This window comes from Apus apus, chromosome 5 (assembly GCF_020740795.1).
Source record: "Apus apus isolate bApuApu2 chromosome 5, bApuApu2.pri.cur, whole genome shotgun sequence".
Classification (NCBI taxonomy): Eukaryota; Metazoa; Chordata; class Aves; order Apodiformes; family Apodidae; genus Apus; species Apus apus.
In genome coordinates, this window is record NC_067286.1 from 48,946,891 (window position 1) to 48,968,042 (window position 21,152).

Sequence of the window (21,152 nt, forward strand, 5' to 3'; positions counted from 1 at the left end):
GTATTTAATCTGATTGCAACATGTAGCACATCTTTAGCAACCATAGGACCCTTGATTGACTGCGCTCTGGCTGAGATGGAAAGAAAAGCTGAGTTACCTTCCTGCCATACTGCTTACAGTTCTGCAGCCTAAGCCTAATAGTTACAATATAAAAAGAATTGTTAAAATATTGACCACAGGTAAAAAAACAAAACAAAACACAAAACAAACAAACAAAACCAAACAACAACAACAAAACCACCAAAAAAACATTCCTCCTTCTCTCGTGGGTTAGCAGGTTAAATGTTGAGAACTGCAAGAGAATGCCGGACTGTTACAAAATTTTCCATCTGATTTTAAACTGCAGCAGCTGACCAAGAGCTGACCACATCAAAGTACCAACTCAAATAAACCTTAATCCCTCAGCTGACAATTCAATGTAATAAGGCATGCTCGGCCTTCCAGCTGTCTAATTTAAACAACATGGGTAACTGTAAAGAAGTAAAGCATAAACAGGACAACATTATCCTAGAACAAACCATGTGTGTGTCTCACAGCCTGCCAGGTCACGGGAGTGCAAGGAGCTGGCTTGGTGCTTAACAACGTACAAGCACGGCACGATGGCTGATCCCTGACATAGGATACAGACAGGAGATGAGGGGAAAGATGAGGAGAAAGTAAAGCTAAGCAGCACAAACAGCCAGAAGGAAAAATCCATGTTTAATGGAATTACTCCAGCTTGCTGAGTGGTCCAAGTATAAAGAAATGTAAATTAATTAAACAAACCAAATGTTAATGTAAGCAAACCTAATCCCCTCCTGGGAGTGGGGACATAAGTCCTTTCTGCAAGAAGATCTGTAGTCTCACAAGCAGAAACTGAGAGCCCAAGCCATAAGTTAGTTATTTCAAACACAGAACCAACAAATATAGTAAGAAAATAATAAAAAAAATATTTATTAAACACATTCCCTATTTCTAATATTGCACTCTCGAGGTGGTTTCCAGAAAACTGTTAGAATGTGTTGCCTGTTAGAAACTGATGTCAGGCAAGGCTGTGTTACAATCACATGCTTCAGACAGCAGTAGGCCAACTACTAGAGAACTGTCTAGAGTATCTCCTGACATTTAAAAAAACACAACCAAAACCAGAACCAAAACTGATAGAAGTTATCAGCTCCAGGTTGCAGAGAGGTGTTCCAAGAAAGGTTTGAAACCAGAGAGGTGAAAGGACAAGACAATATTAATGGTGTAATGAATACAGACACAAGGTATTATGAGCAGATCACAAAGAATCATCATACAAGATTCATTTATATAATAAAGGAAAAAAAAAACACAACAACTTAGAAAGGAGATAGTGGTGGAAACAATACTGTAGAGCACAACTCGCACATCTTTAAGTGCCATTATCTCCACTTATTCCTGTATTTTGGTTTTTGTCTACTCCAGGAAACAGATAACTCATACATCATATTTCTGACCAGACGCTAAGCTATAGTATTTGTGGGAGAAAAGGGAGTTTTAACAGAATCCATGTAACAGTTTCCCTCACAAATGCATTGTTATTTAATTGCCTGCATGGTCTGTATTGCACAAGAGACACAAATTGCAAAGGACACAATAAAAATCTTAGCAAGTTTTAGTAGAATTTAGATGTAACGTAATTAGTCTTTGAACACAATGACTCAGAAGCACATGGATTCAAAGCACCTCACGTATTCCCAACCTTCTGTTCTTTACCATGTCAACAGACCAAATTATTTATCTCCAAGAAAACTCATCCTCTGGAAGTCAACAGGAGCCTTATGATGAGGTTGAACAGTCTGAGATGTACGATCAATCAACAGACTGAAAGTCTCAGCACATGCTGAGTTCCATGCACATATTCTTCTGGAACATCTTATGTTATTGGATTGGTTGTTTTAGGAGGCCGGTTCTGGCACAGTCTCTGCAGGCCTCATAACTGGCTGAAGGAGAAGTTATTTCAGAGAGTTACAGGCATGTTACCAAAATTGATTTTTTATCTTTTTTTCCTATTTAAAAGTATATGTGGGGACATTTGATTTGTTCTGTCTCCAGCTTTTTCAACAGATGATGACAGCTTGTAGAAAAGTGCTTTCTCTAGATGCTGCAGGAGCAATCAGCAGTTAAAGACAAATTCAACAGAACCAGACAGCATGAGTCCTAGCTTATTCCGTTCAGTGCAGTCATTAAGAAGTTTTGAGTGGTACTACAATGACAACAGACACATGGTTGTAACTGAACTGACTTAAGCATGTGCTTTACTCAGTATTGCCAAGGTCCAAGCACCTCCAGAAATGACCTCACTGTAGTGCATTGCTAGTAAGCCTTTGGGAGGTAACGTTGTTATAGGCAGATAAATCCAATGGTTACACAAACAAGTGCATAGCTGCAGATTTTAGATTCATGTCCTTTCTTGATGAATGCTATAGGCCGCCCATGTTGGGTGTGGAGGAGTCCTTCCTTTCAGTGCTATCATGTGATATTTGTCATACTCCTGGTTGATGCTCCTGCTGTGGCCCTTTGGGAGTTTCTGGAGCGTTCAGCGGGTAGGATTCCTTCGACTCGGTCCTCAGACACCCTAAACATGTTAAACAAGAGTCTCGCATCTTGGCAAAGTTCTGGTAAGTGCTTTCACTGGAAAAACAGTACAATACTGGATCAGCTACACAGTTAAAAGTGGTCAACAGGAGAGAAAAATGGTAAATATTAAATATTTTCTCAGCAAATGAGCAGTTGTCCTCCAACAAGCTGCGAACCACGAGTAGGATGTGATATGGTCCAAAGCAAACTACAAAAATGAAAACAGTGCTTGAAACCAGTCGTTTAATTTGGATTTTCTTCTTGTTTTGAGTGCCGTGACTCTTGTGGACAACTCGTAAAATCCCACAGTAAGAGAAGGCCAGCAGAAAGAAGGGGAAAAGGAAGCCAGCAGAGAAGCGGTAATAGTTGACATTGTGCTCCCATTCTTTGATGGGGTAATGCTCAAAGCACACCACGTGGCTCTCGGCGTCCATACTGATCTCACCGTGTGTAAAGACAAAGCAGCAAGTCATGATTTCTTTGGCCCAGACAACTATGCTCACAATTGCAGCTGCCTTCATGGTCCGGAAGCCCTGGAACCGGAAGGGGTGCACCACCGCCAGGTAGCGGTCAATGGAGATGCAGCAGAGGAAGCCCACACTGATGTATATGTTCTCGTACAAGAGGATGCCACAAATCTTGCACAGCAGCTCGTCGTAGGTCCAATTGTCATACTGTAAAACATACTGAAGCCAAAAAGGCAATGAAAATATGTAGAGCAGGTCTGCAACAGTCAAATTGCAAAGGTAGATGCCCAGTTCATTTTTAGCCTTGATCTGCAAATACCCATAGTACAGGGCCAGGCAGTTAGCTGGCAAGCCTAATATAAATACAAAGATGTATACCACAGGGGATAATGTCTGGTGGATATCATGATTAATAGTGCACTTCTCAGTTGCATTCCCTGTGAAGTTCACCATCTTCTGCCTCTCCCTGGGTATTACTCATCAGGGTCCCAAATGAATAGATGTAAAATTTAATTTCATCCACTTTCCTGTACGGCTTATTTCTTCCACAAACCTTCAGGCTGAAGTGATGGCTTGCTGCAGGATGTCAATAACCTGAAGGTAAAACACATGAAAATCTTCAGAAGGGATATGATTGTCAAATACACAGTACGGTTTTCGGTAAGCTGCCCTCTCCTAGCCCTACCTTGTCTTAATAGTCTTTGATAGAAGATAAAGCCTGTCTGGGAAATCACGATTCATATGAGAAGTCCTAGCATGTAGCAAAGAAGTACTTTTGTGTACTCTTCCTACAACTTCAGTTAATATGGATACAAAAGGAGACAGTGCTATTCAGGGTCAAAGACAAGGCCTTATTGCTTTTTCCTGTTTACTACCCTATTTTATACTTTTGTCATCATCTTCTGTCCTGTATAGGAACATAAAATTTTTTGTCAAGTAACCCTTATGAAAGCATGACCACACTACAGGAAAATTACTGTCAGCTGCAGCAGCTGAGGGTATTACTGTCAAAATCTTTTATTAAAGTGTGGTTTTATTTTTAATAGTGGTGGGCTGTGCTCCTATAGAAATTGAAAATAAAATCACTTCCTTTGGGCCAGAGAATTGCCTGGCTGAAATAAGTGACCAAACCTGCAAAAACTTTCAGTGTCTATCTTCAACCAGTTGTTCTGGTTTAAATATTAAAGGTGAATCCCAAAAAAACAGAGGACAGAACTGCTCTCTCCCCCTCCACCCTCCCAAGGTAAGATAGAAGGGGAATAAGGAAAAGTTAAACTTTTGAAACTAGAAACAAATTTACTATAACACAAGGAAAAAGGGTAAAACGTGGGGGAAGAACAGGTAAGTATCTATATACAAAACCGATCTCGAGGATGGCAGGAATATGGGAAAGGCAGGGCTGCTCCAGTGAGAGGTCCGCGGCTCCTCCCAGCACTCGATGCAGCTGGATTCTGGACAAGCACGTGTGAAGCCGCAGGAACCAGCAGCAGCCCCGGCAGGGAGAAAGGTGCAGGAAGGGAGGAGGGCGCGGCTTCTGGCTCTCCTGGCTTGTATAGACTGTGACAGGAAGTGGGTGGGAATACTGACCCTTCCAGGCTTTCGGGGGACTCGAGGACCCTCTCTATAGGTGTCCAACACCGTGCCAAGGTCTCCCAAACCGCAACACCAGTGTGGCACAATCCCACAGAAATCTCAGCAAAGTTAAGAACTTTGTAAGTAAATATTTCAGAATTGGAACATGTTTTTCATTCCTTTGCTTTTCCTCTTACCTACAGGGAGACTTATCAGGCTTGGTGGAAGTATTCTCAGATACCTTCAATCGTGAACCAACAGGCCAACATAAGCTCGTCTGTCTCATAAAACTTCTAACTTCATTGTTCAGTGCAACTTCCGTGAAAGAGTGGCCAAGCCTAGCACAGCACAAGCTCTGCTCTCCTCTTGCTCTCACATAACTCCTTTGGGGGTTAAAAGACTCACCCCCTCCACTCTGGGTGGCACAGTAGTTATTATGGATAAATCAAGTGCAAATGAAAAAATGCTGCTTAGGGGATTTAGTCACAGAGACCTATGGTTCAGTTAGCAGTTTGCTTCAAGTTTGCACTATCTAATCTACCAACTAGCAGTGGCCAGTCAGTGTCCAGCTCCTGTTGATGAGGCCAGGTAGCAATTCAAAAGCTGCTGACAATTTTGAAAAGTCCGACTGTCTTTATGTGTCTGGCCTAGTTCAACAGAGCTAAGTTTTGTTCAGTGTTACCCCATGAGTCAATATGGATCACACCATGAGAAAAAGCAGATGTACTCTACAGTTGCACTGGTTTTGAAAATGCTGCTTTTCCTTTAAGAACTCAAAATGTTTTTATTAAATTAACTTTATATTATGGAGATTATGGTTTTTAAAATAATTTCTGTTTAGCTTAAAGGTCTTGCCTGAATGCAGAACATGGAGACAGCAAAAGTCTTATTGATATGATATTATGCTAATATAATATACACTTCTAATTACAGCAACATTTCCTGCTCCTGGAGGAAGTGTTGGAGAGGGCTGTTTCAGAGAGCAGGAAGAGAAAGCTGGCTGTTACAAATCTCTTTCCTTGTGCCAACAAACCCTCCCCAATTTCAGAGACAGGATGAAGAACAGAAGTCCAGACTCCTGACTGTGCAAGCTGTCTTATATTCCTCTTCCACTCAGCAGCCACAGTAAGCCAGGAAATCCTTTCCTTGTTGCAGCCTCCTCAGCATGTGGGCTCTGGGACAACTTTGTGCCCTCTGACCTTGTGCCTGGCTGGTGACAGGCTCAGTAGCCAAATGGGAAATCTAAAGGTAGTTCACCTTTTCCCCAGCACCAACTACACGAAACACAGCTCTGTGCCAGCCAGAAAGTTAAACTGCATTTTTCAGCAAAGTGCTGCAATGGCTGTGGGAAACAAAGGGGTGGGGAAGAGCCGACCCACATGTTTAGAACATAATACATGATACCTTACAAGCTGTCTGGAGAAAATGAACAAGGGTATGGGAGAGGAAAGATAAATAACTTCCCTGTTATTCACTGACCTCGTCTGGATAGCGGGAGGAGGAAAATTTTAAAAGTTGCTGTATAAAAAACATCTGGGGTGCAGATAATCATAAAGCTGCAAGCATTAACAAACAGGAACACACAGGCATTCCTTTTAGACAGCTTTAATATGGAAATAGTGCAGCTGTGTGAGCTTTTGGAGCACAGTTTATGTAACACCTTCAGTATCACGAGCCTGCAGACACTTCCAGGCAATATTGCTCTGTCATATATGCCCACATGATACCCATCTAAGCCCAAGTCTTGAAAACAAATCTGAAGACTCTCACCATCTGTATGAGCTCCAAACAATTCCCTTGTTCCTGGATTAAAAATAAAGCCAAAGATCCCTGGGCTTCAGAGAGCCACACTTTTTCTTGGTTTAAATGAGCCAATTTTCATTACTTACTGGGCAGTTCAACAACAGGTTCTTTTCTTTCCCAACTCCTTTGTGCCTTCATTGTTAACAAAAACGCAATCCAACCCCCCTGCATAGAGAACCATGGAGCCACTCACATGTTAAGCTCTGTCTGCTGGCAATGATGGCACAGGAAATAGCTCAGAGCCACTTGCAACTCTTCAGCTTGGACAGAACGCTACCATGGAGCCTGGATGGGATTTTTCAGTTTCAGTGAACATTGCCACAATGTTCCTCATAGGAAATCTGTCTGCAAGTAGATCTATGTATTTTTAGCAGAGACAAATGGCACTACTTTGTAGCAATTTGCAAAAGTTATGCACCCAGCTTGTCTCATCCACAAAGCACTTATTTCTATGCAGAGGGAGTGTAAGGTGGTATTGTGCCTTTATGTGACAGCAGCTCTCTTGCTGTTTAATCTGTCCCTGAACCTGTCACACACTGCAGACAGGCCTGAGTCACTTGGCTTTCATAGGAGGAGTTGGACTGTGCTACATATATTGGAACCAGAAACCTGAGCTTATTTCAGTTTAGATCATGACCTACACAAACACCAGCCCTTAAACTCACACCCTCAGCTTCCCTCAGCACTTGAGAGTTTGTCAGCTTGGTTTGATCCTTGTTCCTAAAGCTGGGAAGAATAAGGTCAAGTAAAGATGCTGAGAAGCAGTGACCAGTAGAAGAGACCAGGGACCAGTCAAATAATTTAAAATGAGCAGAAACTGGCTAATATCCTTAGAGTAAGTTTTGGGGAAAAAAAATTAAAATAGAAGAAAGTGGAAATCGGGGTTCATGACTATGAGGAAGTGGCACAGTGATGTTTGGATTCACTTAGAAGAATTATGATGTAAAAGATGACTCTGTTAGAATAGGTTGAGAGGAGTGCCACAGAAATGATCAGAGAGCTGGAGCACCTCTCCTAGGAAGACAGGCTGAGAAAGTTGGGGTTGTTCAGCCTGGAGAAGAGAAGACCCCAGAGACACCTAATTGCAGCCTTTCAGTTCTTAAAAGGGGCTTGTAAGAAAGATGGGGACAGTGTTTTTAGCAGGACCTGTTGCAATAGGACAAGTGATAATGGTTTTAAAAAGAAAGAGTGTAAATTAAGACTAGATATTAGGAAGAATTTTTTTACAATTAGGGTGGTGGACACTGGCACAGGTTGCCCAGGGAGGTGGTAGATGCCTTAACCCTGGAAACATTCAGGGTCAGGCTGGACAGGGCTCTGAGTAACCTGATCTAGTTGAAGATGTGCTGCTCATGGCAGTGAGGTTGGACTAGGTGACCTCTAAAGGTCCTATCCAACCCAAACCATTCTATGATTTTAAGAGTCACAAGTAGAAAGAGCCAGCAATGGCAGCAGTGCTGCAGCCAAACAGCTTGGAAGGCTGCTTTAGAGATGCTGCTGCAATAAGAGACACGATTCAACAAGAAACAGTGGTGTCAGACTGATCTCATTTCCTTCTTTGATAAGGTATGTGGCTGAGCAGCTAGACACGTAGCAACAAGGGTAATACATACTGTTTTTATTAAGACTTCTGACACATCCCAAATTACATTTGCATTAACACCTGGGAAATTGTAGTTATTATGTACTGCCCGATGTGTTTCATGACCACTCAAAAAGCAGACACTTGTAGTTCACTATTGATTTGGAATAATGGACTGAGTTGAGTGTGCAATGTTTAATGATGCCAATCAGTATTTTTGTCTATTCATAATTTTATCATTTACATCCCACCCAGAATGGGATAGAACATGTGCCCCCTAAATCAGCAAATGATACTGACTTGGGAAGGAGTACATAATACAAACAGAATTTAAGATGATCTTGGTCTAAAACAAAAGCAAAAACCATTGAGGGCAAATGCAAAGTTACTATGCTTAGAAAGAAAAAAAAAACACAAAGAGATTTTCAGTATGCAATGGGGAGTATCTGGCTATGCAGCAGGATGTGTAACAATGCACTCAGGTTCACTGTTACTGCTGAGAACAGGTGTCCTCTCTACTCACCACTGGTGAAGTCTCTGGAACAATTTGCACTTTAAGATACACACAGGCAAATTAGAGAAGGTCCAAAGATTTCGGGCAACCAAACTTCATAATTCAAATTTCTCAAATTCAAAATTATGTTCCCATACAGACAGGAGCTTCCTGCAGGTAAATTGCTAGTGCTTGTGAAGCACTCAAGTGTCCTACCAGTGACTGTTGTAGATAAAATAGACAAATGGACTATTTGCATGTGTATTGAGGTGGAAACAATTCAAACGGACAAGATTTTTATCCTTGTCCATCCCTTGGGATAAAGCAACACATTAGTCAGCTACTCTTAGGGGTGCAAGGCAAAGGCATAGAGATATACTCAAGCTGTTACTTCAGGAACCAGGAGCAGCAAAGCTGCAGGGGTGTGATACTTGGCCTGCGAGAGCAAAGAAAGAGGGTGCAGGGGAAAATAAAAAAAAAAAGAAAAGAAAGGTAATTCCTGTCTACTTCATTATGTTTCTACAATCAAAGATCTCAGCAGAGCACTGGTTTTGTTGAGCTCACACAGAGCTGACACGGTTCATACTGAGGCAAAAACCCAGTAGAAATAATTATTCTATTCATTAAAGGTCATAGCCTGGTTTAAATATGCAAGTGGGCTAAGGATTAGGTTGCAGGACAGACCTTAAGATTTCTAATTCCTGACCATGTACTTGACCATAATGTTCACCTTCCTTTGGCATAGCTCACTTCATGTGCACCATTGATGTAGCTCTTCAGAGCATGGGATTAATTACCCTACTGACCACACCATGTGTTTTTTAATCAGATCCGTTTCTAAGCCACTCTCGGGGAATCTGGAATTAATCATATACCACCTTAGAGATAGATACATAGGCCCTATGAGTAAAATTAGAAGTAATTGCAACAGAAACTATGCAGAAATATGCTTTTTGTCAAATCTCTGTGTGAGAGCAGCTGGCTGCAAGGAGTTTCCTTTCTGTCTTCTGCTGGTTTAGTTGTTTGTAAAGCATTTGTCATTTGCACTAGAAGAACAAGCTCTTTATGCCCTTCTCTCTACAACACAGTCTTACTGGAGGCACGCAGTGAAAAAAAGGACTGTATCTTTTTCAACCTGTGAAACCATCTTAAGTAAAATTAGGAAAAAAAAAAGGCAAAACCTTAATTCCTCCTTAAACCAAATTCCCTTCTAAAGTTAATTTAGGTCCATACATAACACATTCAGTGTTTTTTTAACTTGTGAGCGAACCTTCCTAACATAAACCTCTGTGTACAATAATTACTTGTTTGTGTATCTGTTTCAGTGGGAGAAAACCATAAAAGTATTCTGTAAATTACAAATCACTTTACTTTGTCATTATTGTATGACTCCATTTATAAACCTATTGTCAAAGAAGGAAGCCAGCAACATTTTTTCTGAACCCACATAAACAAAAGACTAATTAGTCACCGATGTCCAATTTTCCCTAACACAGTCATGCAATTATTCACAGCATTGGGTAAGTAACTCCATTTGCTTGAATTTGATATCCTGGGAATTTGTCCCAACTTCTTAATTTCTGATTACCAAATTTCTCTGAAGTCTGAAGTAAGGTTCAGACTTTTAATTTTAATATTAAATGTTTCATCTCTATAACTTCAGATGCCATCTGGTCCACAGTAGTGGACCCATGCCCTCAACTTGTAAATCTATCATTAGAAATTGACCATGTGATCAAATGAGTAGCATGTTCATGTTCAAATATTCCAATAATGAATTCATTTATTTATTTATTTTTCTCATAGTGAATTCGATGTTTATTCAAAGCGCTAGTTTGGACATCACTGTAAACTGAGGAATTTGATCTGTGCAGCCTAACATAAGCAGTGTGGGCTGATGAATACAATGCAGCTAGAAGCCAATGTAGATAGTGCACATATATTAGCCTCTAAATGAATTCAAATTATTTCATGACCTCTAAATGTAGCTCCAATGCTCATTTCCCTATTAGCAATGACATGGTACTGTAGTTTAATCTCACAAGTGCCCTGACCCATAGAACAAACTCCATAAGGAACAGCTGAATCACAAACTTAAATGTTCTATATTCAACCCATTTTGTAGGTCAAGCAGACTCTCAATTAAGCAGGAACACTGAGCCCTTCTGAATGGCCATAAGAGAACTAAGGTACCAGACACCAGTAACTTGTAATAACAGAGCACCCTGTAGGCTACACTGGGAGAGGTCCAGGGAAGACTTGTTGAAACTGAAAATTAACATTCCTGGAAAATGTCAATATTTCAGAAAAAATAATCCATATTACCCAAATAATCCAGATTACCACCCTAGGCTCACATTTGTCATTTTAATTAGAGCACTGAGTACCCAGCTTCTTTCTTACCTGATGTGCAAACTGCTCTTATATGACATACTATGTATTCCGTATGATACAAGAAGTCAGTAATAAAGCATATCCCCCTTCACAGGAGAACACTGGGAAGGATGTGGGGATTCCAGGGGTCACATACTGAAGCCAAAACCCACACCTTTATAGAACACCTGCCCCTCCTTCCCCATATCAACACTGGGATGTCTCAGCAGGCTGTTGATTCTACCCCTCCATCCTGTGCACCTCTGTAAGGGCCTGCAGAGGTGCATGGATCCCCTGGGATCCACTGACTGTGGTCAGGAGAAGTGCAGGGGAAAGATCAGAGGTCTATCAAAGCCAAAGACCGAGGGGGCTGGGTTTGTTTAGTCTAAAGAAGACCAGATTGAGAGCAAACATAGCAACAACCTTCAAACATGTTAAAGATCATTGCAAAATTAAGGCTGGGTTAACCATAAAAAACTTCCCACTGGCAAAAGGCAAGTGGAGCACTAGGATAGGTGGTGCATGGGATGTGAGGCTGCCATCATGGAAGGTCATAAAGTTTGGCAAACAAATTGAGAATTGTTCAGCTGAAGGCCCTTGAAGTCAAAGAAATGTCTTGGGAGCTCTCAGGATCTTCCTATTCTATTTTCCACTATTGGTTGCCAGGTGATGTGACACAACTCATCTTTCTTAGCAACATACAAACAGCATTGAAACAAATTGTATAAATCTGACATGAAGTAAAATAATTTCCACAAAGGAATTTTGTTTTGAAGCAAATGGTAATTTTCCAAGGATTTTTATGAATATTTTTAAATTTGAAATTTTTTTCCTATAAATTAAAAGTATATTGAAGTGAAATCTCTATGATTACACATGCAAAATATCTCATGCAAAAAAATCCATGTTCTGCTGCTGTACCATTTAATTTCAGGGCTTTTTACTTTGAAATTCTCAGATGAGACCTGCACATATGAAGGACAACTTGACATGAAGGATAAGGAAGGCAGATAGGTTAATAAGCACAGTTATTCAAATATCTCAGAATATTACTTATTCTTTATCTAGGATTAGGGTCATTTTACCAAATGCAAGGTCTGAAAAACTGGCTGAGCACAGGGAAGTCCTGTAAAGAAAATACGCTTTGGAAAATCCCTATTTATGGTAATAAGAAGTTCATATAATGTGTAATTTCAGGCAAGTAGTCCAAGTGGTATCAGGGAGGTGAATCACATAACAGGAATTAGTCATGCCATAGTTGCCTCAAAGCTTTTAAAAATTACCTTCATCTGCCCCCTCCTTCCTGCCGTGAAAGATCAGCCAGGTGGACAGTGTGACCCTTCAAGTGTTTCAGTGATGAGCTGTTGTAACCAGCAACTACCCACAGTGGACATCTCCTTGAGGCTGCATGGATGACTTGCTTGAACACAGAAAAGTGAGTGGAGGAAAACACATTACATCTTTTTCTGCAGAAATCTTAAATGTCAGTATTCCTCAGAGAACAACTCAAAATCTTCCTTTCCCCTCAACTAAAACCTCAGCCAACTCAGCCTCCCTCTCCCTCATAACCCTCCTTGACACAGAAATGCTGTCCTGTTTCTATGCACAGGCAGCAAATAAGTAAGTAACGACCAGTCTTAGACAACAGAACTGCTTATAATCCTGATTCTGTGAGCTCATTTAAAATGACAATGCAAGAAAATACAAGATTATGCAGATCTTGCTGATTAGAAGCCACACAAGCCATGTTCAACATGCAATAGTACCAATAAGGAACAAGAACTGGAACAACTGTGTTGTAGCCTGGGATTGAGAAATAGGAATTTTGCCTTCTGAATTACATGACTTCTGATTCATTTTACCATCTACAGCCCTGGGGGAAATCACTCTTGTGATTCATTTTCCCAAACTCTGTATCACTGCTTCTTTTGAAGCTGCAGCCTGCTCTAACACCAGCACTGTGCTCGATCAGGCAACGCCATATGTCTGGCATAGAAATCAGTGACAAAGTTCAGGCCGTATCTGTATTGCATGTCAATGATTTTTGCCTTTCTTGGTTTGCCAGCATTCCCCTCTACCCCCAGCACTGTCGTACAGCCTCTGTCTCACAGAGAGACTGCCCAAAGGGAGTTGTGTCCCCCTGGGAATCACCCTACAGACTCCTCAGCAGCCTGAGCACGGACCACCTATTGACAGCCCCTGGGCCACAGCACCCTGCCAGCACCCTGTACAGGCCAGCATGCACCCACCAAGGCTGGGCAGAGCTTCTTCATCTAGGTGCTTCTGGCACTATCTAGACATAGCTGACGTGTATATTGAGAACAACTTGCTCTCTGTACTCAGATGCTCCCACAGAAAGGGGAAGGGATGCCAACAACATGCAAGGCAGTCTCTTCTGTCAAGACTCCCCAGCATCACTCACTGATTACATGGGAAAACCCGTGTTTGAAAAGCAACAATTCCACACAGGGACCAAATTCTCTTTCTGCTATCATCTTTTACAGTGCCACTGCCTCCAGACAGAACAAGGTATAATTAGACTCAAGTATCAGCACACCATGCCCTCCAAACAGAACTATCTCATTAGCCAGAAGTAGTTGGGACAGCAAACAAACATCCATCTATATGATTTTTTCTCCTCCTTTACTGACAGTTCAGTGGATAGAATGGATTTTGCATGGCTGTTGACAAGCAGTAGTTTGGAACACCAATAATCAATGTTTGACTAATAACTTTTGACAAACAGCTAAGGCTGTCTATGAGAAAAATTTTTCTTGCTAGGTCTAACTGAAATGTGGTTATAACTCTGCTGTGTCTGAAGAGATTGAGCACCTCTCCGGTTCAAGAAGAATGTTAGCATTTTCATTATTCCACTCATCAGCAAATAATGATACATTCAATAAAGTCATCTCTATTTTAAATGCTATTTTCTGCGCATATGATTCAGTATATGATTCATTTTGTACGGCAAAAGTTTTAAGACGTGGTTAAGTGATAAAGCTGTTTACAATACTTGGAGTTTTTTCCCTTCCCCATCTCAGTTTCTGACTAAATTATTTTTCTTCTGTTTGGATTTATTTTAATTAAAGAGACAGAATTCATCATAGGATAGGAGCTTGTTCAGCCTAACGTTGCGTGCATTATCACCATTTAAAACAGGAATAATTCTTTTGTGCCTTTGTACTGTGTGTTTCTGGCTGACACCGATACCCATTGTGCATTTCAAACATGTTTGTTCTAGATCCAATTCTTTCTAGTCTAGCACACCATCCGCCCTTCCACGCACTGCTCTTTCGCTGTGCTCACTTCCTTCACATTCTGTTGAGACTTTTTTGGTCCCTGTTCTGTATTTCTGTATTACTTCCTTGGATATAGGTGTGGGGTGTGGTGAGAGAGTGCACATACATTTGCACATATCTTCAAATAGTCCCCATCTAGCCTGTAGAGATTTAACTCTTCTAAGCTATCCCTTTTTTTGCTGCCTTTAATTAAGCTTCCTCCCTTTTTGCAGTTTCCCTTTTGGAGATTAACCAAGTTTCCTGTAGATCTAAGTCAATATTCACACGTAAGGCTTGTTCTCCAATACTATTTCTCAGATTTCTCATTATTGTGTAGAAGCAACACACCTTACAGAAGCTTTTCCTCCATGTTCTTTCCCTAATTGTTGCTTCCACTCCCTAGGTGATTATTGAAAACTTTGGTCCTTTTTTTCTCTCTTAACTTGAGGACACAGGACTCCAACAACATAGTTCCCAATGGATAAGTCATTCTAAACAAAGCGCTGGCATCTGTATCTGCAAGCTGGCTTACATTTTTATTTCCTGAATTTTCATTTCCTCAATTCCCTTAGTTTTAATTTAAAAAAATATTTTAGTACTTACAATATTTTAAGTGCCAGTGTCTTGCTTTCAGTAAGATTGAAACAAAGTCTGGCCTTCCCTTACTCCTGATGCCCCCATTTCCCAAAGTGTATGAGCCCGTCTTTCCTCAGTTTTGTTTGTCATGCCTTGAAACTACCTCTCTCTATACCTGTCTGGCCTTGCATATGCTGCAAGAAGCCTTCCTCAGCACAGTGCTGCGGAATTCCTGTACTTCAGCATCCTGCCTAAAAGCCTAAGTGTTCTTTTCAGCATCCCTCCATCCACCTTTGGATGATGCTGGCATCTGCATGAGCAGTGACTTCCCACTTCCCCTGTCACAGAGCCCAGTCATGTTTGCCACCTCTCTCCTGGGATACAAATCTCAGCATCCTGTGTGAAGGCACAAACTCAGCCATCCATATGTTTGAAAATTGACTGACCCTTCTCTAGTCTTTTTTTTTTTAAAAGAAAAATGGGAGGAACAACCTGCCCACAATAATGGTATTAACCTGGATAAAGGAGGTTCAACACAAAAACTGAAAACATAGTTGAAGAACCATGACTTTATAGAAAAACCAAAACCAAACAAAAAACCCCAGTATTTTGTAGTATCAGAGAAGCAACTCACACCAAAACCAGCAATCTTACTCAAATGGTTCACACTTCCCAACATGCATCTGACTAGAGAAAAGGGAGAGGTTCAAATACTCATTTTACAGGGGGGTTCTAGAGAGCTCTTGAGTGGGAGATGAAAAAGCTGGCACAGGACCCATGGGATCCGAACTTGAGAGCTGTTCAGAGATCCAGGTGCTGCTCTGGGGTGGAAGTGTAATACCATCTCTGAAATTTGGACACAGGTTCAAATTCCAGATAATAATGCCCTGATACGATAAGTTAAGGGATCTTATTTTAAGCCTCTTCCAAGTTATTATTTGGAAAGTTATGTCTGATCACCTCTGAAACACAGAGAGCAAAACAGGTATGTGTGTAGACACTAAATCATTATCCATCAGAGAACCAAAAATGTCTCCTTCTTCCTTTGGCAGATAGAAGATTAAATGTTTGAAGTTATAAAATTATCAAATTAATTGTTACTAAAATATTGAGTTATAAGAAAGCCAAACCAACAGGTCTCTGTAATAATATTTCCATCCCTCCTGACTGACATTGTCCATCTTTAGCATTTTATTCAGGTGTCATTAAAGTGACTTAGGTCTCCCATTTTCTGTTATCTAACCTTTCTCTGCTATCTAACCTCTCTTCAAAGCTTCTTTACTCTCAACCCATAGCAAACAATGCGAGAGAAAGGAAGCTTGAAACTTGTGGAACAAAACAACAATATTTAGAAATGGGGGACTCAGCTTATCCTTATCCAGCAGCCTTAACTATCCATAGCAATTTTTTAGTGCACAATGTCAGGAGGATGCCTCTTGTGGAGTGACAGTAACTGCAGTATTACCTACAGACCAGGTCAGTTTTGCATTGCTATTTGCCTCTGGCATAGTGACAAATCTGAGCCTAAGCAATCCCAGCTCAAACTCCAAGACAACCTAGTTGGAAACAGATTTGTTGCCACAGAAAAAAATTTCTGGCAAGAGGGCACCATGGAGAGAACTGAGTACACTTTCAGGTAAGCACATGTCTCAACCTCCTTCTAACAGTGTTTTAAACCTACTGTTTAGTCTCTTGTTCTTTTTCAGAGAGATTCTTTTTCCAGATGAAATGCCTAAGTTATAATTTTGCTACCTGGTGGAGTTCAGAGTATGGTTTCTAGTGGAATTACTGTGGATGCGCCCCTCAGAGAATAAACAGCAATGTTGGTTTTAGCTGCTGATGGTTACTAATACCTCTATTTAAAATTATTGGCCAGTTTCTTCTAAACATTAAAGCTGTTCTGTGTCTTTTCAAAAGCAATTGCCATCAGCTGTCAGGGACAGCAGCTCTGCAAATGCTTCAGCTGGCAAAATAATTCATAACAAGCATTAAAAGCCACTCTAAATAAGCTTTATAGGAAAAACAAACCTCTTAGAGGAGACATTCAGCTAATTATAAGGTAATGACCCTCACAAGGCCACCATGCCTGGAGTTCTCTTTCCACAGTTCTTCACTTTAAAATAATTAGCAAGTTGTGTAAATGTCCTTGTGAGTCCAAAACTGTTTTTTCTTCAGTTATCACCACAATGACACAAAAATAGCCAGCTGGAGTGAAGCCCCAGGGTAACATAAATGCACCCTCAGGCCAAGTTTACAAAAACTGACAGGGAAAAAAAGTCTCTTCTCCATATACTGTAAAATGGGATGACAAGGAATCTTACAGTTACAACAGTGTCAGCTGGTTAATCTGAGTGACAGCACCTCCAGGGCTGGTTAGGGGAGGAAAACTTATGTTAATATCCACACTGTTGTACACCTGGCCCTGTGCAACTGTGCTGACCCACAGGTAAGGAGTTTCCAGTCTGTTCAACCTCAGGAATCACCATCAACTGGGCTCACCCTATTCTGTTGACATTTTTGTACACCTAGTTTGGCTGGGACTCATTTTGCTCTCTTCTCACCTTTTCCCACCATCTCCTTTCTCTCTTCTCCCACTGTCTAGGATTGCTTACACTCCTCAGATACCAGAATGAAGGGAGTAAATTTTGGTCCTCCAACTACGTGAGACAAATACATCTCACTGCAGGTGTCAAGTGAGGTAAGTTTGTTAAATGAATGATTGGAACTACTGTATCTTTCTTCATTTAAAACTGTGATACTCAAATCACAATGCTGTGGTGTAGACATCGTCACCACCTCAGCCATGCCCCTCTGTCACATAACAACATAGTGGTCTGATCTTATAAACTCACTGTCATCCCATTATGTACTCTCCAGACCCTGGAAAGACTCCTAAAACTTTGGAGATGTACCTTCTATGTTATAATCTAAATTACAGTTGTGTAGCACTAAGCATAAAATGAGCTGTAAACACCTTCTGCCTCTTCCACCATGTAACAGACAAACCTTATATTCACCTGTGTAGAAGTGGCCTTATATGGGGGAACAACAACATACTAGTAATAAGATGTGGAGGCAGGAAAGATAGGGGTGAGGACAGTTAAAAAATTTGTTTTCTCAGAAAAAGACTGGAGGAGGAGGTGTTAAATACACGGGAAGGACTTACTTCTACTGGCTTCTTGAGTAAGATTAACTTGAAAGAAGAAGTGGTCAGACACCATACAGTTCTAGAACCAGTGTGAGCACAGGGTGCTGATATGGAAAAAGTCACGGAGGGAGCTGATTAACAGCCTCTTTAGAAAGTCCCATCATGCTCACAATGACAGTGTCACATCTCATGAGCCTGTGTGTAGCCATTTTTCCCTGCCTCATTGTTAAGTTTCCTGGTATTTTTATTAATAAATATCTTCATGTGTTCTGAACAGAAAAGCATAGGACAAGGTTGTTATATTTTCTCTATCTTCAGCTGCCCTCCCCATGCACACATGAAGCTGATTACTTAGTGATTTACTTTAATTGTTTCTTTACAAAGATTGTCAAGAACCATATAAATGTACTTGTAACACAGGCAACCTACAATAATGAACAAAGGTTTTTAATCCTATTTAAAAAAAAAAAAAAGAAAATAAAAAAAAGGTTAATTTCTGACCAAATGGATTTCATGTCACTAAACAAACCTTCACTTATCAAGTTTCCCCAAATCAGTTTCTGAGCAGCAGCAAGAAAAGTGGCTTAAAGTAATGACAAACTTTGGAGATACTAACACAAATCTACATAGATATACACCGAGCACCCACACAGCAAGGTATATGGTTTAGTAGTTACCTGTTAGATGTAACTTTAGACATGGGAAATGAAGTATTTAATTCAAAAAAGCTTGTATCTAGTCAACAGTCTTACTAGGTTCTCTGAAAAGGACTACTGGAGTTTATCTGCTGGCTATTGCTTTGGTTTCCAGCTGCAAACATGAAACAGTTTCTTGGTTTATCTTAACAATTTCCTTTCATCAATACTACTTCAACATTCAGCTGTCCTTGTGCCTAAGTCAAACTCAAGAAGGTTTTTTTCGAAGAACTTGTCAAAATTCCCACTAATGGGAACTTGCCAGGAAAATTAATTTTGAAGTTGTGAATTTATTTAGACACTTTTCCTGAGTCTTTAGACTGCCTTGTTGTTATAACAACTTAGCCAAAAACCTGTCCTGCCGCATTTCCAGGGGTCATAACCTTAAATAACCTGGCTCAATGATGGAAAAATAACTTGCTCTTAAGAATGAACAGATAAAAAATTAACTCACCTGTGAGCATAGAGTATGCAAAGAAGTTTTCCCTGCAATGTGAAAAGCACAAAACTTCCTTTTTCCCAGCTCCTGCTCAGGCTGCTGGCGAGGCTGTCCTTCTCCCAGCTGTGAGCAAGGCTGCCAGTGAAACAGTGCAGGGAAGGAGGAGGAGGAGATTGTGTCTCAGCTCCTGTGCTCTTTATGGTTCAACTGCGAAGGAGTCAGCCCAGCCCAGCCCTCTCCTCGCTCGCCCACTCATTCATAAAGGAAAGAAATGAGAGTGCCAAAAGCAGACACTGAACACAGAGATGGCAACACACAGAGAGTGGTGCTCACACCCGTGCCTACCATCACAGACACGGGCCACCAGATAACTGCACTGTGATTACAGCAGCTGGTGCAAAGCCCAAACACTGCTGCTTACAGCTTATCAAAACATACACAGATATTGCCTTGTGCAGGTGTATTGCAAAGTATACAGAGCATTAATGTTGTTATTAGTATCAGTTACAGCAGGCTATTCTTAGAGCTTGCTGAGAATAAACCTTCATTAGATCCAAATACAGCAGAAGCTGATCGCTACACAAAGAAGCATCTTCTCTGAACGTGCAAGAGCAAGGGTTGCAAGGGGGGTTCTTCTTCCTCTCTCATCTATGCAGTAAGACAGAAGCATAAACAGATCAAAGCTTTGTCCAAGTTTGTTCAGAAAGACTGTAGCAGATGTAAAAGCTGGCCATCTGCTAACTCATGCCGCTACTCTTATTCCCACAGAAGTGAAAGCTGCACCATGGGATATATATTAAAGCATCTGTCATTCAAACTGAAAAGCACTACTCTTAAAAAAACCCCGGATAGATGTGAATTACACCACTGAAGCTGGAAACAAAAACTGTTACCAGTTCAGACTCTGAACTGGTACATAACTCACCTGATATAGTGCTCTGTCGTGCTGCTGTAGGGACACCAGTGACACTGCTTGCTCAGTACAGCACCTAATGGGAGTTCCTTTGTGCTCACTGCAAGGGAGGCAACAGTGCTCCAAGGGCAGCCACGGACAGTAAGTCTGGAAATAGGAGTCTTGCGCAGCATATTCTGAGACTTGTGCTCCATTTCCAACTTGGTGGAAAGAAGAGTGACATAAGCACAGAGACAGGGAAAAAAAAAAAACAACAAACAAAAACCGCAACACCAAAAAAACCTAAATACAAACAAAAAAAAAAAGGCAAAAAAACCCCAGCATACAGTGACATTTACAAAACTTGGAAATACTCCAGGAGTACTCATGGCGAACGTCAGAACCTGCATCAAAAATAACTCCTCATTCCAAACACAGGCAAAGGGCTCTTCAGGTATTACAGGCTACCAGATGGCTGAGCCCTTCCTTTGCCAGGGCCTCTGGCAGATCAGGGATCTAAAATTATCTGTGGGGCTAAGGGACCTCTCTGCGTTTCTGAGGAGGGATGTGGCAGAAAAACTAGGAAATTCTTCAACATGGGCAGAAAAGGCTGCAGAAACCCAGAACAGCCCTTTGCAGGCTCAGAGTGCTGCTGGGAGGATGGCAGAGATGCCAGCAGCCTATCTGGCAGAACTGGCAAGGCACAGGCTCCCGGGAGCACAGCCTGAGGCTGAACACCCTGTCCAATGCTGAAGCATACGAAAGGTTGGTATCTGATTTATCAAGGCTATGGAATGCTCTCTCCTCTCTTTTGTTTTGTCTATTTAGTACTCATTTAGTATTTATATGTACTCCTTATATCCATATATAAGAATACATATATCAAGAAAAATCACGTAGACTGGGATCTTTCAGAAAGCCAAGTAAAACATTTGTTCCAGTGCCTTTTTATCAACAGTCATATACCCTTGGATATTGCAAGCTTTTTATTAGATACAAAGAATTTCTGAAAGCTGGTATCAAGCAAACAAAGTGCAGTTACTTCTTTGGTAATATGCATGTTACCCCTCAATAAGGAGCAACAAGGCATTATATTGGACTGCTTGCCTTCCTTGAGAGTCTGCCAGGGCCAGAGATCACTTGGTATCCAGGTCTTACTGGTGCCTGCATATTTCCATCTCCTGCAGGGTCCAGGCTGCAGATGGGGAACAAGTCCTGAGAAGACCTACAAACAGTGATTACCTCTTTGGG

At 41.1% G+C, this 21,152-nt stretch overlaps 1 protein-coding gene across 2 annotated transcripts; it reads right to left on the reverse strand.

Annotated features, from left to right (window-relative positions):
• Positions 1-765: 765 nt before the first annotated feature.
• GPR68 (G protein-coupled receptor 68) lies at positions 766-20,104 on the reverse strand. 2 transcript variants are annotated; one of them, XM_051620545.1, is made up of 2 exons: positions 19,935-20,104; positions 766-3,644 (listed from the first exon to the last, which is right to left on the reverse strand). In XM_051620545.1, the coding sequence occupies exon 2, from the start codon at positions 3,501-3,503 to the stop codon at positions 2,490-2,492; it is 1,014 nt and encodes a 337-aa protein (XP_051476505.1). In that variant the 5' UTR covers positions 3,504-3,644; positions 19,935-20,104; the 3' UTR covers positions 766-2,489. The 2 variants fall into 2 exon arrangements, with proteins under 2 accessions (XP_051476505.1, XP_051476506.1); XM_051620546.1 differs by lacking the exon at positions 19,935-20,104 and adding an exon at positions 19,025-19,105.
• Positions 20,105-21,152: the final 1,048 nt, after the last annotated feature.